This window comes from Watersipora subatra, chromosome 7, assembly GCF_963576615.1.
Source record: "Watersipora subatra chromosome 7, tzWatSuba1.1, whole genome shotgun sequence".
Taxonomy (NCBI): domain Eukaryota; kingdom Metazoa; phylum Bryozoa; class Gymnolaemata; order Cheilostomatida; family Watersiporidae; genus Watersipora; species Watersipora subatra.
The window spans coordinates 39,870,830-39,888,857 of NC_088714.1; the positions used below are offsets into that span (position 1 = coordinate 39,870,830).

Here is an 18,028-nt window from a genome sequence, read left to right on the forward strand (position 1 = left end):
GAACAATAGACATGGTTTTATTGAATGCGTGAAGTATATTTGTGAAAATATTTCGACGAATAAGGTTGCATGAAAGTGTAAACAGAAACCATCCTGTAACAACTACGTCCCATTTGAGCCGTTTTGGAAAGCGAATCCAAACTACGGCGGTCTCGTGTGGCTGCGATTAACTGTTCGTTTTTTAGCTTTTAAGAGCTTGTAATCACATTCCCATATATTTTGCACCTACAACACAACAGAGTAAAACATGGTAAATCTTATGATACCAAATAACTGTAATGTGAATTTTGTTGCAAGTCAACTTTTAATGCTGACAGGTTACAAATGTTAATTCTGACATCACACCAAGACACAATCACACTAGAGGAATAGCTGGTAATAAAACGTTACTTTCTGAAAACAGGAGTTGTCGCAGAATATAAATCACTTATCCCTAAGAGCTGAAACCTAATGACATCATTAAAAATCACCAAAAGTATTGCTCTGATTGGTGAGAGACACTAGATCAATCATGACATCCAATGAGCACACATGATAGACACTAGCAAGTTGATGTGCTTCATTTATGAGTCATATAAAAATTTATTTTATTCAAGAAAAGTACTTCTTATTGACGAAAGAAACAATTTATTTCCCAAAAGTTACAGCCGTACACCTAATGGTCACATTTCAATTCCTGATAGCAACTAATTTGGAGAACTTTAAGCAAGCATCTAGTTGATTCAGCATAAAAAGCTAGTCACCAGATTGCCAACTCGTCGACAAATTGAGGTTTTAGTGCATCGGCTCAAAATCGCTAGATAGTCATCGCGCTACCGATAGTGTAAACAATGCTGTAAGGAGAAATCCTGCATAAACATTATTGAGTGCATCACGAGCAATATATATTTTGTAGTTTTAAAATATGAATGCCAGCCATCAGAGAAGACAGCACTAAATATTGCGTACAATAATTACCATAGACTATGTTTCCGTGATGCAGTGGCGGATTTGGAGTTGTGCGCACATTAAGTTACCATGTGATAAGTGTTTGGAGTTGTGCGCACATTAAGTTACCATGTGATAAGTGTTTGAGCGGACATTAAGTTACCGTGTGATAAGTGTTTGAGCGGACATTCTCATGTCGTAGATTAACACGGTTGCTTTGTTGAAAATATGAAAAATTTAAGGTCAGAGGTTATAGCAGCACACTCTTGTATCGCTCAAAATAAGAACGACTATAGTGTGGAAAATGTTTAAAATGGAAAAGCCAGCGCAGCAATTTCTTGTACATCATTTCGCAAGTGCAGTTTTCATTTTTCACACCCATGTAACATTTTATATAAATTTGTGAACAAAACGCTCTTGACTTGCGGAGTTTCGCCATTCCCACCTTGCAGATGACACACTGCGGATCTGTTGTCTGGATCTGAGTGTCCTATCTCAGAATTTTATTTAACTTTGTCAAAAAAACTCTAAACAAATATACAGCAGCTAGTGGCCATCACATTTTTAAATCAGTTGTGTTCATTTGAGTTGACTTTTATTTGAGGACAGAATTGATAACTTTAGAGCAAGTCATTACTTTAGCAAAAACATCGAGCATAAAGCAGAAACGCAGCAAAAAGGAAAAAAGCAGCAGCCAAACCACCAACCTTCACCTCTAGGCTCACTTTGCTAGTGTCTGTACAAAGCTTGTAGATATTCTGGAGGGATGCTGGAGCATTCTTAGGTGGAGGTTTGACTTCGTAAGACTTCTGGACAGGCTTAACCTAGCAATAGGTGACACACATGCATGCACCCCTCCTGACAGACCAGAGAGTGAACGGGTGAACAGGCAAACAGACCACATCTAAGGTCGACTTGTAAACGTAACCCAAAACCCCACGCATAAACCGGCCAACATCTAGATAGGTGAGTTTGTGTCTCAGAGAAATTTATCAACCAAGACATCGAGAAACAAAATGTCCATTGATCACACATGAATCATGTCACACTGTAAACTTTTTCTATTTGAATCCAAAGTTGCAACAGTTTTGAGTGTGCTAGGCAAGGTCAAATTGGAGAAATATGTTTGACCAATCAAAATCTATGAACATGTGACCATGTCTCTGATTTGTCAACGCGCTTCCATAGTTTTGTATAACCAACTAGAGCAAGATATGCTACATTCATACCTTAAAAGAAAAGGAATTACTTAGAAGTGCATTAGTCCATGATTAGAGTGATATTTATAACTGGAATATGAACCCTTTTCTATCCCGCTGTCCTGAGGAACCATGAACACAAGAAGCAAATCGGCAGCATCCGTCAACAATATATATTTGGGAGATTCGCATCTGGTTATTAGTACATCATTTCCAAATAGTTTCGCTGACAGTCTAAGTTTCATGGAAAGATAATCCCCTTATTACTTTTATAGCTTGCCTGGACACCAGTGAATCAAGCTGAAGCGAGGTAAATGCTACAATGCGATTAGCGGCTGCAGGCAGTTGCAAAAGCAGGCAGTTACGCTGCTAAGAAAATAAACAAAGCATCTATACTTGACATATATAGCTTCAGAACCAAAACCAACTCTTTTAATACAGCAGACATAACTATTAGAGCTGCAATTGTCAGGCTGGTTCTGTACCAACTATAAAACTAAGTATAATATGTCAATTGGCCATAAGCGAAACCTGCCGCCATGTTCCATAGATGTAGCAGTATTCGCTGACACATCTATGCTTATTATTGTTTTATGTTAAAGCAATAAACCCATGTTATACGATTTAGCTTACATTCTTTCAAATACCTGATACTGGGGCATTTGCCTCAGAGATAGGTTTCAACTGCCAAATATTTGTAAATGGGATTATAACCATTGTTCGGGAAAATATACTATTATAAAAATTATTTTCATGCTACTGAAAGCTAAATTACTCAAAAAGATCATTGTATGACAGTCGAAGAAGTTGAAGGTCATGACCAGCTGCTCATAACCACGTATAATTAGTTACTCACGACTTGTGTCCTCTGCTGTGTTTTGGCATAGGCTCGCAGAGAGCCGACTCGTGATGGTTCGGAGTTGCTGCCCCTATCCGCTAACTCCTAAAGACAAAAGATAGGTAAACCATCGATCGCCAGACTGTGAAACCGAAACTTGCTGAAAGGCGGATAATGCAATAAGAGATAAAAAGAATGCACTGGTCTATTGAAATGGATGCAGGGGTTAGTACTTGACATATTCTAAAACTGTAAAGTTCACCAAGCACAACGCAAAGCACACAATTTTACCAGTGATTTGCCTTGTTCCAGCAATTTGAGTTTGAAATAAACCTAAAGACAAGACAAACAATAACGGATAGAAAGAACAAAAAGACCATGCACAGCTAGTTAACAAACGGGCAATCACTATGAATCCTTCTGCTTGAAGTTGTTAGCAAGTTTTTGATGTTAGTATTGTAATAACATCTTACATCTGTCAACAAATCTGCACCATAAGGAATGTCATCTGCCAATGAGAGGTAAGCCACCGATTTTTAGAACAGGTGTCGTCACCTGTCAGTAAGTGTCATCTGATAGGAAACACAACTCGCAAGTGAGCGAGCCACATATTTTTAGAGCAGGTGTCACTTGTTAGTAAATGTCCTCTGATAAAAAATACCACTTGCCAGTGAGCGGGTTAACTATAGCGCAAGGACAGCATTAGCTGTTTGTGTTTGTTGACTTGGGTATCTGAATAGAATTCAGACTTACTTTAACATTGCATTGTCAATGAAATTTTTTTAATTTATTGGGATCAAATTTCATTCATATACACATGTTTTCGTCAGTTAAAGCTTTGACATTTAGTAAAACCATTAGCTCTAATATCAAAAATACTTCTGACACAAACACTTTGATTCAACCATATGAGATATCTAAAATGGTAGTTGCATTCTCCTGAAGACAAGAACTATTGAACAGACAACTCTAACAGTCTCAGTACAACCTGGTAAAAACAATGTGCATACACTCGTTGATATTTTAGGAGTAATTAACTCTTTTTTTAGCATACTCACTTTGGTAAATATATATATAACCAAAGCAACATTTTGTTAGCAACTGCCAAGGTTGTCAGCAACAATATGACAGATGTCCCTATACATACTCTGGATATACTTTGAATAGTAATGAACGTAAACCGAGGGTTAGGATAGCGGTCTTCAAGGATGGTTATTAAGCAATATAAATAAGAAAATCTAGCAAAAGCCTTGGCTGACATGTCTCTTCAGCAACAATGAAGCGTATAGCTGGAGAGAGAGAGAGAGACATAGCTGTAAGAGGCTAGCTCGCATTAAGAGGAATAACACAGCGGGAGGTGTGAACGGGCAACACAGCGTGGTGGAAATTGAAAGACTACTCTCAGACTATGAGCTGTAATGCATTCGTTAGCAAAATTTGAAGTTTAAAAATCCATTTTAAAATGTCTTCTGTTACTAAAACAGCAACTAACGAAATATCCATAAAATAAAGCAAATTTAATTGTGTTAACAATTAAACCTGTACACTAAAGTGGTTAGAAAACTGTCAAAATAGTTTACCAGTTGGCAAACATTTATACACAGTTTAAAAACAATCGGATTCAAACATGTTTAATCTCTATCTACAAACTGCCATTAACTCGATATGAACAAATCTGGTCCACGCTTGAAACTGTGCATATCCCAGTTTTATTTCTTATGTTTTCATTTAGTTTGAGCAAACATGCTTATAGTATACCTTCTTACTTCTTACTGTAACATCTGAATTGCCAGCAGATATAAGCAATGTAATGTATCATTAGTCAGGCAAACAACACAACTGAAACTGAATGCTGTGAGATTCAGGCCTTGTTCAAACAAGTTTTAGCAGCATAGTTACATGTAGAAGGAGAGAATTCAGTTTTAATAGCAATGATAAATTGTCAGAAACTGCCATTGCGAGAAAGCAAACGCCAGTGAAGCCTCCGTGATTAGCTTAGGAACCATAGATCAGGTTACGGCGAAGTGAACACAAGTTATGGCGTGCATAGACAGAGAGAATAGGTTTGGCAGGGATATAGCCTGAGAGTGCGCACACTTACAAGAATAGCCATGATGTCATCTTTGGCTCTCCGCCTTTTGGGCTAGACACAACCAGGAGAAACAATGCAAGCATGCTGAGGCAGACATGAGACAATCACAACGATATCCAATTAGTGTTATTTGAAAAGTTGGAACCAAATAGTGTTATCTCGATAATCATAGGATCCAAATAGTGTTATCTGAATAATCATGGGATCCAGATAGTGTTATCTGAATAATCATGGGATCCAGATAGTGTTATCTGATTATGGGATCCAGATAGTGTTATTTGATCATGGGATCCAGATAGTATATGATTACCAGTCTTTGACAGGAGCTAACTGAGAAAAATTTTATCTGTGTAAGTAGAGAAATCCTTCAACCTATTGCTTATGGCCAAGAGCCACCTGGTACGACTTTAGTAGAAATCCTTCAACTTATTGCTTATGGCCAAGAGCCACCTGGTACGACTTTAGTAGGCTGCTTAGTAGAAAATGTTTTAATTGGTGAGTAGTTAATCAAATACCCTATTATGTTTGCACTTACATAAAAAGAAACAATTTGATGGCTATGTTGAGCCAATGAAAAACATATTTACAGCCCAAGCGGAAGGCAGTTTCTCTTTGCAAAAACATTACAATTTTTGTGGCAATTTCCTCTTCACGATAACCAGTCATGCCAGATGCATTGCAGCGATGGAGCTTTCACCAATTGTGGGGGTCCTACCACACAAAGTTGTCGTCAGAATAGTCACTTTTAAAATCACTGTCGTCACTTTTAAAATCACTGTCACCTTTTTCAAGTTGGCAACCAAATCAACCTTTTTCTTCACATTCGTTATTTTAATACAAATATCTATTCTGGTGGCACTGGGTTGCGTTAAAAATCTGAAACTCGCTCAGTTTGAACTTCTGCTAACCAAAAGCATGGCTCAACCAGCGACCTTCACAAACTTATTAGTGATGTTTGGGAGCGTTGCTGATTACTCCGCGAAGAGTGACAGCCGTGTTAGGTTTTTAGGGCTATATTTCTTGTACTGAAAATAGACCGAGATTGTCTTTAATAATCACTGTCAGTCACAGACTTGGAAACGGATTTGCTGTCAATGTCGTGGCATTTCATTGCTTTAATTTTTTGGCAGTCTATAAATGCTGGGCCAGATGCTTCAAACCAAAACTAGTTAAGTTTCGGTTGACCGTGGTGATTTATGAACAAATAATAAGTTAGTAAAGGTACGGCTACACGTAACAAAATCACGAAATGATTGAAACACACAGAATTATTCTGCGCTGCTAGAATCGTGCTAGCGAGCACGATTCCAGCAGCTTTTGCAATTAGAGAGACGTATAATGATGTCCAACAGACGTATAATGACACACAATAAAAGTATAAGTGCAATTCAACATAGTACACACGATGCAACTGCTTAGATTGCGTTATTGAATGTATTTATTGTTTGGACGCTATAGCTACAAATTGTTTATTTTTTAATTATATCTCCTTTTTAGCAGCAAAAGTTTTGTGGTAGAAAATGTTGACATCTCTAGCGCAATCAAGTCGGTTGCATCGTATTTACTATGGTAACTTTCTGTAATATTTTTCTTGTGTGTCGCATTATGTTCTCGGACTACATATATCTTAAAATTTGCTAGTCATGCTTGCTAACCAACAACAGCGCGGCCTAAACAGTTACATCGTGTGTTCTATGCTGAAATACTTATGTATTTTTACTGTGTGTCGCGATATATGTCTTGGACTATACTAATTGCTAGAGCGACTAGAATCGTGCTCGCTAATAATTTGTTTAATCTGTTAATTAAAAGCGTTTCGTCGACGAACTCGGTGGGCATGCACAGCTCAAATAATTCTTTGAATTTCGACCGATTAATTCTGCGTTTTTTGTGATTTCGGTCAGAACTCAGAACCGATGAAAAATTCGTTATGTGCAGCCGTACATTTAGTAATCCTACTTACACAATCATCGTCACCTCGTCACCTACATTGATAAATGGTAGTCTCGTCTGTCACTTTTTAAATATCCCTGTCGTAGGGTAGTCAGAATCGTCACAAAACATGGGAGGACCCCCAATTGTAGATCAATCAATTTCTGATGATTTTTCAATTACTAATAGTACTAGAGATAGTGATTATTTCTAATTCTAATAATAATAATGCCATAACCCTTAGTAATAGTGATAACTTTTCCGAGTTGGAGAATGGAATAGCTCAAGTTCTTGCCCATGGTAGTAGGGGGGGGGCCGAAAAATAATGCAAGGCGATTCTAGAACACTTTTGTAGATTTGTTTTTGGGGCATCAGCTAAAGTAAAACTTTATTTTGATTAATTTAGTATTAGAATATTTTTCATAGACCTTCCGGATCAAAATTTATGTCTTTGTCAAATACTATAGTTAATTATCTCCCAGTAAAAAAGTTTATTAGGTAGCAAAGGACCTAAAAAGCATTGTAGAGAGAGATCCATGAAAACCGCATGAGGGCGACTTCATAGTTCAACTAAGGGATTTGAAATATTCTTTAAATATTCTTTAAATTCGTTCAATTTCTTTACTCGTATATCGCTTTATCCTTTATTATTGACTTTATTCGAATAACTTGCCTTCCATACTAAACTTATTCGGTGAAGTTATCTAAATACATAATTAATATCAAAGTAGTAGTCCAAATAAACTAAAGCAATCAGAATTTTTATCAGGATAAATACGACTATTATCCAGATAACACCGATTAACTAAAAACACAGCTGAGCCAAAGGATTGGCATTAAAAGACAGGGCATAATAGCGATTGACTTCTAGAGTCTAGCTTTGGTTAGGTAATCTTCAGCAAAGCAACACCATAAACAAGAAATCCTGTAAATACAGTTACAGCTTCTGTTTTACGAAATGAGGCATTATGGATAGGGTACGGATAGGCTAAACTTGCTCACAATGTCAGAAAGGAAGTGAAGCGAAGACAGCCCAAGTTATCCGGCTAGACTGCTAGGGAGGCCGGGTTAAAACGACAGACAGCGAGAGAGAGCGAGTTAGAACGACAGACGGCGAGGGAGCACAATCTAAACTGACCAAGCGACTGGAATGTAAAAGACATCCAAGGCAATGTCTTGAGCAGGAAGTACTTACCTTGACCGACACACGCACAGGTTCTCTGTCCAAGCCTGAGATCCATTCATCAGCAGTCATAGCTGGCGTTGCAGCCAATGTAGGGGGGTAAATGTGTTCAGCAAACTCATCTGACTACAAACAGATTGCTAGGAGTGCATAACTCCAAACTCATCTGACTACAAACAGATTGCTAGGAGTGCATAACTCCAAACTCATCTGACTACAAACAGATTGCTAGGAGTGCATAACTCCAGCTTTTCTATTATTTGATCCTTTAATAAATTGTACTTTTCTCATAGAGGACGTGATGTACCCCTTGTTTCTGACATTACAAAATATTTTGTAACATTCATGTTACACCCATTTACGGATATCTGTGTTGTAAACATCTGAGGTCAGCTCTGCTCAGCCAAAAGCCATTAGAACTTTAAAGAGTACAGCAAACCAAAAAGAATAAATACTAAAATCGAAGTTGTCTTCTCGCGCTAAAAGACTTCGCAGTACATGTATAAAAAAATTGTTGATGTAGAAATACTACTGAAGCTTGCGACACTACAGTATTACAATGCGTGTGAGTAGATGATTGAAGACTGAGTATGATGTCTGCTTTGCTTACTGCAAGCAGAGGCTATGCACGTTTTTTAAGCGCAACATTGATTGTACAAACATGACTCGGTTATCTTGGCTCGACATGTCCGAGCCCAATGGCAAGGAAACCTTGACAACTGGAGACACGCTCAGTTGTAGAGAGCCATTTAAAGTTAGCTGCTCTGCCTCTCATTGCCAATGGCCTTTTGGAGAGTTGAACCCCAACCTGTTGTTTGCGGGTCACTAGAAAACAAGGAAAGTCTGATAAACCCAACCTGCAAAAAGTATATAGGGCTATGATATTCACACAAATAACAAATGTTTACGAGTAGCTCAATGCATGTAGGATTTTGCAAACTGGTGGCTCAACCAGAGAACTAAAGATTGTGATTTCTTCTAGTATTCTATGCAGCAACAACTCTCATATAAGATAAAGATAAATTTTGAGCATGAGAAGACAACTTCAATTTTGGTATGTATTATGCTTGACTTGATATACAACAGTTTATAGCAAAAATTTGTACGTAGCGCAAAGCTGACCTCAGATGGTTTAGGACTCAGGTATCTGGAAGCACTTGTAACAGGAATGTGGCAAGATACTTTGGTAATACGTCCTTTAATAGAGTGTGCGGTACAAATCCTTTTAAAGAGCATATAGTTGTCCCTGCACTACCGATGATACAAACTATTAGTCAATAAGGCGTAGGAATTACCCTTCTAGGCACAATCATAGGCAGAGGCTCGATGAGTTGTTTGTTTGTGTGCAGCTTGTAAAAGCGGGCTATCTCACACTTGCTCACGTCCAGGCCTCGTTTAGGCATCTGGCCAAGACCTCTCTGAGGATCCGAGGATGGATACTGGTTGAGGAATGATATGGACTTATCCTGAACCTCGTAATAACGGATGTTTCCATCACCCTACAACACCATCATCGTTGACAACAGCTAAACTATCCGAGTAGCACCATATTTGGAAATGGATTTCATACATGTCGCTAGCCTTCCATCAAGCGAATATTGCCAACATAAGGAACAAATTTGACTCATTAAACTGCTGAGAAATATAGCATGGAGCTTCGATGAGTGAAGAAAGTGACAGAAAGTTGACTCCTGCTAAACACCGCTCGCAGATTTGGGCAAATGCTGAAAAGGCAATTTTGAAAAGGTGTCCAATCAAACTGTGGAAATGGTTGAAAGAGTTTTGTTTAAAAGTCCAATCAGACTAGGATAAAATGCAATCTAAGAAATTTCTCTTAACCCTTTCACTTCCGTCCATGTATAAATTTAGCTTTCAGCCTACTGCCAGCCATTTCACTGTAAATTGCCGATTTTGCTGCATAATATGTATACAATTTTTTCAATTTTAAACCTTATCTAGAACATTTTTGTTATATATTTTATGTTGCTAACATGTTAACAAAAAGAGCTATGCAAAAAATCTGATGTACCTATGCTTTGTGCATTGCTAAAGCTATGTAAACTTACGATCGCTACGAAGCTATAACAACCTTCTACAATGTTCCTTACTCGTACAACACTTACTTTCACCACCATCAGAGTCAGTGCTGTCACCTTCGATATTTGAGTATGTAATTAATTCTTAATCTGAATTGGCTATAATGTCATCAACAAAAGCTATCCTGTTTCTAACACGGGAGGTGGTTGTGGAAGCCATATTACAACTAAAAAGTTCGATCGTCAGAAAAAAAATTCATTTTTGACTTGGAGTTTCCTGATCAAAGATTATAATTAGCTTCATGTATATAGACTAATTTTTAGAGAATTATTCGGACACTACTAATGCCTCTATTAATATTAATGATATTAATATTAATAGAGGCATTAGATATTAATGATCGTTGGTTATGTTGTCACAAATCATTAATATTCAGTTACTACGCGACTACAGTAAATTTCAAAAAAATGTATCCACGGCAGTTGATCGTCGAAATCACATAGACATGCGTAGGGCAGTGAGAGAGTTAAAAGAGTATTTCTAGCCAGAAACTTAGATAAATCTATGATTTACCAATTGTTAAGTTGACAGTGATAGTTGACAGCGAGTAATCACAGTGAAGTGAACAACTCTTTGTGTAAACTGAGAGTCAAATCTTACCTTTCCAGCTAAATATATAACATCGATGTCAGAGTCATAAAAAGGAAGGAGAACGCCACTTGAGTAATCCACAGACTCCAAGTGAATGGGAGAAGATAAATCCAACTACGAAATATAATCACAAACTCATACAGAAAGGAGGGTGAAAACAGCAAGCTTTTGCTCTCGATAGAAGAAGTCACAAGACTATAGAAAAACTTTGTCATGGCTTTAAAAAGCAATTATGTACATGCTCGTGTATGAGCTGGTAATTGAACGAATGCACAAATATGAGAAACTTGGCAAAAACTCTCATAGAAGTCTCGAAATAGCAGGATGTGTTGCTTGGACCAACAACTATAGAGCACCGAATACGCGATGCGCTGCTGGAGGTTCATTGTTAAAGCATGAGTAAATTTCTCTAGATTTTAGTCCTACTAATGCAACACCTTCCTGCTTAGGCTAATATATAATACAGCTAATGCTTGTTGGTGTTATTAAAAGGTGACAAGTATAAAAGCAATACCATGCACTCTCAACCCACTCGCTGTGTCAAACATCAGCACTCTAATACATTCGTCACAGCAGCCAGAGCTTCAGCTAGAAAAATCAGTCTTGTCTCCTATTATTTTGTCTTTAATTTGAGCAAGCGAATATTCCAGATGGTTCCGTATCCTAGTGTAGTACGACTATCGACTCACCGCATCCCAGAGGGCAAACTCTCTGTCACCACTCTTGGAAAATCCGGTCGTGAAGAGCTTGTTGTTGTTTAAATATATGACTTTGGAAGTTTTAAGACTCGAGTGCCCCGCCCCTACCTGTGACAATGAGGTGATGTATCATAAACAAATGTATTTCAGCACCTGCTGATCAAACGATCAAGATTTTTCATTAGTTTATGGAATTAAACATGATAACTCTATACACAGGAAATGACACGCTCTAACAGGAACTTTACAAGACTTCTCAGCACCGGCTTACCGGCAATAGTTTCCCCTATTAGCAAGTTTAAACTATTACCTATAGCACAACAGATATTTTTAATCATTCGATTCTCCAACTAAGGAGCAGTCTGATCCGGGGTCGGAGTCAGTGGACTATAAGCGACAGCCAGAAAGTCTCACTAAAGGTCAAGGGCAAACATTGAGTACTACATTAATAGCTTCTGATGTTACTAGCATGGCTAGTCCAACTTCCTGATCACGAACTTTGAGTTATAGCTGAAAAAATACTGGTTATCTACTGAGTCCGAGGACTGAGCACTAGATAGTCATAGGGTTGTCGTTACATCAGGATAAAACTCATTATTGTTATTAAGTTTTAAGATTTGTTAGGTTTACACAATTCAATAGATTACAGTATAATTGGTTTTTTAATCGTCTGCTGGCAAACGCAATGATTTTCTATAATTAAATGGCAGTTGACACGCAGTCCAATGTCAGTTGACATACAGTTCAAACAAACCCGAAAATCAATAGTATAACAGTTGTAGTGTCAGATAAACTTCGCAGAGCTGAGCCGCATCTGCATATAAATAGGATATGTAGGGTATAAAGTCCTCTAAAATTTCGAAGATACATCAAGACATACTAATAAGCTAGATCAATGGAGAGGCACCCACCTGGATAACGGCACCGGTGCGAGGGTCGATAACTCTGATTTTCTTGTCCTTGCATGTGGTAGCAAATAGACTTCCATTGGAGTTCCATGATATAGAGTATATGGTAGTGTTGTGGCACGATACGACGCTTAATGGCTGAGCGTGGGCCACGTCCCACACTATACACTGTATGAGAAAGACAACTATATCAAACTTCATAAAGACGATGTTTAAATATCCAATTACTAAGTACGCTCAATGCTAAATACAGGAAACGAACATCTGCAGAAGTCACCCCAAGCTGAGGATAAGTCACTTACCCTGTAGTCAAAAGCGCAGCTAAGGAGAATGTTCTCAGCAGTCGGATGCCATTCTATATAGGTCACCCTTCTGCCGTGTCCAATCAGCTCGACGACACAGTTGGTCATGTTGCTGTGTAGCCCCAGCTCTGGAATCTCCCATATTTTAATCTGTCATAATAAGCAAGCTAGTTGTAATCATGAATGAGTCATGGAATCGACAATGAGGCAGGAAGCTATATTAGCTCAGTGACAGCACCTTCCTGAGAGTCCTCATCCTAAAGATCACATAACTGGAAAACCTGCAACTTCAAAGGTTACGTGTACGTAATTACCTTACCGCTGTAGATATTTACAATAGTGTAATTATATTGTTAAAAGCATCTATCAACAAATGAGTATAGCTCTCATTTAACAAATTTGCTCTGGTAACAGGTTGGTTTGTGCTATCACTCAAATAATTGTAATGATATCATGCTGAGTCAATAATTAGTAATAATCATTAAGGCATTTTGTAAACATAAAAAAGTTAGATTGAATTTTCAAGGTGAATTATCTTCACAGAAAACTTGCCAGATACATGTATGTAAAATATTTTTAGACTTGCAAGAATAATTGGGAGGTGAGAGATGTTGCCCTCTGGAAATACCAGTGTAGTAAGTATAGAACCGTGTGTATGTCATATTCAGTGTATTTCTGTTAATCTGGTTTTGGCACAGTCATTCCTGATCAGTTGCTAAATTCACTACGGAGCACCAGGTTCACTATAATCAAACTCAGTACTCAAACAAATAGTGTACGAATTTAGACATTTGAAACTTGAAGAAACATCTGAAAAAAATCTTCTACAAACTGAGAAACTTATTATACCAGTTGTCCTCCCAATGAAGAAACAACTCCAAATATATCGCAATCTGACACTTACAGTCATATCGTCTGAGCATGAAGCAATCACATGATCGTCAAAAGGATTCCATTTGATATCTGTGATTGGTGCCGAGTGCCCGCACACCTTTGGAGAGTTTATATCAACCCGCCCAATCTGCAAAATGAGCAATAAAGATTGAGGCTATGACACGATGTTAGCTCATGACTTCACGCATAATGCGGCAACGCCACTGACTGCCTCGCAAGACTCCCTGTATCTTAGTCAGCATTCCTGCTGTAATAAACAATATACCCCATGTACAGTACACATATGTACACTACACACATGTACAGTACACACGTGTACAGTACACACACGTACAGTACACACATGTACAGTACACACATGTACACTACACACATGTACACTACACACATGTACAGTACACACATGTACAGTACACACACGTACAGTACACACATGTACAGTACACACACGTACAGTACACACATGTACAGTACACACATGTACAGTACACACATGTACAGTACACACATGTACAGTACACACACGTACAGTACACACGTGTACAGGCAAAATTCTAATCTGTTCAAGGTAAATACACCCATACTAACACTTTGAAGATATAAATAAAGGCAAGATACTATGGAAACCTGTGCAGCCATGCTGGAAGATAACAATATAACGCATGATTACCGAATGGTAACGTTTGTTAAATTGACAGCGAAGTGCTTTTCGTATCGTGTAATACTGTATAGATTAGCTCGTAGCAGCAAATTAACCTTTGCCAGTTCTGAGGCTTGATTGAGGAATCTGAGGTTTAACAGGGAATTGCTATTCTCAGGCATTTTGGTTCATTCTCAACTCTTGCACCACTGCGACCAACCCTAGTAGGTTTGGTGTTGATTTGGTCCAGCTACATCAACATTAGACGTACCTGCTGATTGGCTACATCAACATTACATTTACCAGCTGATTGGCTACATCAACATTACATTTACCTGCTGATTGGCTACATCAACATTACATTTACCTGCTGATTGGCTACATCAACATTACATTTACCTGCTGATTGGCTAACTTAACATTACATTTACCTGCTGGCTGGCTACATCAACATTACATTCACCTGCTGATTGGCTACATCAATGATATTGCAGCAAATTAAACAACAAGATTATTACAAGTAAACCTTGGAGAATAATTTTTACTATTAAATTAACTTTCTCATAAATCTTTTCTTCTGCTGCCATGACAAGTCAGTTTTTACAAGTCAGTTGGCAAGTCGAGTTGTTAAGCGAAAAACAAATACACTACTTTTAGTCAGGGATTACGTGTTTGTCACAATTTCCATTTCCATAACATTTCCATAATTCATTTTCATATTATTTCCATTTCCATAACATTTCCATAATCTATTTCCATATTATTTCCATTTCCATAACATTTCCATAACTCATTTCCATATGATTTCCATTTCCATAACATTTCCATAATTTATTTCCATATTATTTCCATTTCCATAACATTTCCATAATTTATTTCCATATTATTTCCATTTCCATAACATTTCCATAATTCATTTCCATAGTTTTTTCCATTTCCATAACATTTCCATAATTCATTTCCATATGATTTCCATTTCCATAACATTTCCATAATTTATTTCCATATTATTTCCATTTCCATAACATTTCCATAATTTATTTCCATATTATTTCCATTTCCATAACATTTCCATAATTCATTTCCATAGTTTTTTCCATTTCCATAACATTTCCATAATTCATTTCCATATTATTTCCATTTCCATAACATTTCCATAATTTATTTCCATATTATTTCCATTTCCATAATATTTCCATAATTCCTTTCCATATTATTTCCATTTCCATAACATTTCCATAATTCGTTTCCATATTTTTTCCATTTCCATAACATTTCCATATTTCTAAAATAAAATTTCCATATCCATTTCCATAAAAATTATGGAAATATTTATGTTTATGGAAATGGAAAAGTAAACATTTCCATAATATGTTTAGCGATCCCTGGTGTGTACGTATGTGTGCGCGCTTGCGTGTCAAATGAGCGTGTGTGTGTGTGCAATCGTCAACTCTTCCCGAATATGTGATTAATTTATACATAATATGAATATGATATTTGCTTGCTAATATACTTTATTTAGGGTCCAGGCAACATCAAAACTGTATGCTACCATTGCCTATAACTAAGCCAGAGACGATTTGAGATGTTTTGAGAGTTTCTTTCAGACTCCCTTAATAGTTTCTGTAATACCACTGATGTTAGCTGGGTTTGTGTGTTACCATTGTCCGTACATGTAGCCAAGTCCAGAGACAATTTGAGTTAATTTCTTCCAGACCACTTTAATAGTTTCTGTAATACCACGGATGTTAGCTGGGTTTGTGTGTTACCATTGTCTATACATGTAGCCGAGCAAGAGACAATTTGAGTTAGTTTCTTCCAGACCCCTTTAATAGTTTCTGTAATACCACTGATGTTAGCTGTTTGTGTATTACCATTGTCTATTCATGTAGCCTAGTCTATACAATATAACTCCCCTCTGTTTATATCTTGGATTACGTGTATGTTACAATTTCCATAATTCAATTCTATATTATTTCCATTTCCATAAAATTTCCATAATTCATTTCCATAATTTCCATATTATTTCCATTTCCATACCCTTTCCATAATTTATTTCTATATTATTTCCATTTCCATAATATTTCCATAATTCATTTCCATATTATTTCCATTTCCATAATTCATTTCCATATTTTTTTCCATTTCCATAACATTTCCATAATTTATTTCCATATTATTTCCATTTTCATAACATTTCCATAATTCATTTCCATAGTTTTTTCCATTTCCATAACATTTCCATAATTTATTTCCATATTATTTCCATTTCCATAACATTTCCATAATTCATTTCCATATTATTTCCATTTCCATAACATTTCCATATTTCTAAAATAAAATTTCCATATCCATTTCCATAAAATTATGGAAATATTTATGTTTATGGAAATGGATATGGAAAAGTAAACATTTCCATAATATGTTTAGCGATCCCTGCTTTTAGTATATAAAAACCAATGCTCACTTACCAATGCAAATAACAAGTCATATATACATTCATACATATATACATTCATGCATACATACATGCATACACACATACATGCATACATAAGAACTTCAGCGGGTATTGTGTGAAGAAGCGTGTTGCAATAGTTGGAAATATTTATGTAGGTAAACCAACCTAATTAACCTTCACTGAAGACAAATGTACAATAATGGCATTTTTATATATCAGAGTATAAAATAGCTGATGCAATAGACAAACCCTCCTGTTACCATAGCCACAACAAAGCATCCCAAATATTTACTATAGAACAATTCGAGGCAGCTTAGACTATTGTATCAACTATGCAAAAAAAATACTTAATCGCTTGTCTCAAGATTTCTGCACACTACCTGAAGCTTTCTTCCGGCAGGTTATAAACCTGGCAGCAGTTGGTAATAAAATAGTGCCTAGTTGGAATTTACACTGCATCTTCTGTAGGTAGCCATAACAATGTTTTCATGTGGCAAAATGGCACAAAACCGCAAGTAAAGCAAGTTTTGTAAGTCTCAAAATTTTATCGAATGTCTCATGCAAGCGGAAGATTTGACACACTTGTGAATGATGTGCAAGGAAATGCGCGAGCTATTCCATTTTCAACATTTCCCTGCTTCAGACGTTCCTATTTGGAAAACCTGCTGCTAAGCGATACAGGCGTGCACCGCCATGACCTCTGACGTAGAATTACCGTACCTTTTTTACCAAAGCACCCGTGTTAATCCGCAACACGTGCATGTCCATTGAAACACTTAGCATGGTCACTAGATGTGAGCACAACTCCAAATCTATACATAATCCATGCAATGGGAAATATAGTGAACACCAACACTGACCACAACTATACAAAGTGGGTCACTTTTATTAGCAAAAGAAATACAATTTTGATATCCTTTCCATTTGCTTGTATTCTCAATGCTATTCACATTGTAAGATATGATTAGTGAATTCCATTTTGTACTCAGTCAATGATGCCGACCTTGTGTCAATAACTGGGACAAAACCATTTTTACAACCGGTTTTTCATTTTACACCAAACAGATTTTTGCGGCGCGTAAGCAACTCCTGTAAATCGTCCCGGTGGAAAGGCGGCTTTAGAAATCCAAAAGCACCCTATGCAGGCGCACTTGGACTAAGTATGGGCATAGTAAAATGTGTCACATCAAATTTATTGTACTTGAAGAAGCCACTAAAGTATAAAGAATAGTTTAGATAGTCATGTATCTAATTGGGCGGTCAGTG

At 37.1% G+C, this 18,028-nt stretch overlaps 1 protein-coding gene across 9 annotated transcripts in view; it reads right to left on the reverse strand.

The window, feature by feature from the left end:
• The window catches only part of LOC137401230 (coronin-2B-like), a 53,859-nt gene that overhangs the window by 12,134 nt on the left and 23,697 nt on the right, over positions 1-18,028 (reverse strand). For 3 of the 9 annotated variants that reach the window (XM_068087638.1, XM_068087634.1, XM_068087642.1), the window contains exons 4-13: positions 13,672-13,788; positions 12,768-12,917; positions 12,469-12,633; positions 11,549-11,665; positions 10,869-10,973; positions 9,467-9,670; positions 8,184-8,297; positions 5,066-5,107; positions 2,983-3,069; positions 1,635-1,751 (exon numbers count right to left, since the gene is read on the reverse strand). In XM_068087638.1, coding sequence (XP_067943739.1) covers positions 1,635-1,751; positions 2,983-3,069; positions 5,066-5,107; positions 8,184-8,297; positions 9,467-9,670; positions 10,869-10,973; positions 11,549-11,665; positions 12,469-12,633; positions 12,768-12,917; positions 13,672-13,788 — 1,218 coding nt within the window. Of the gene's footprint in view, positions 1-1,634; positions 1,752-2,982; positions 3,070-5,065; positions 5,108-8,183; positions 8,298-9,466; positions 9,671-10,868; positions 10,974-11,548; positions 11,666-12,464; positions 12,634-12,767; positions 12,918-13,671; positions 13,789-18,028 lie in introns of all 9 variants that reach the window. The other 6 variants (XM_068087637.1, XM_068087636.1, XM_068087635.1 and 3 more) reach the window with 6 other exon arrangements.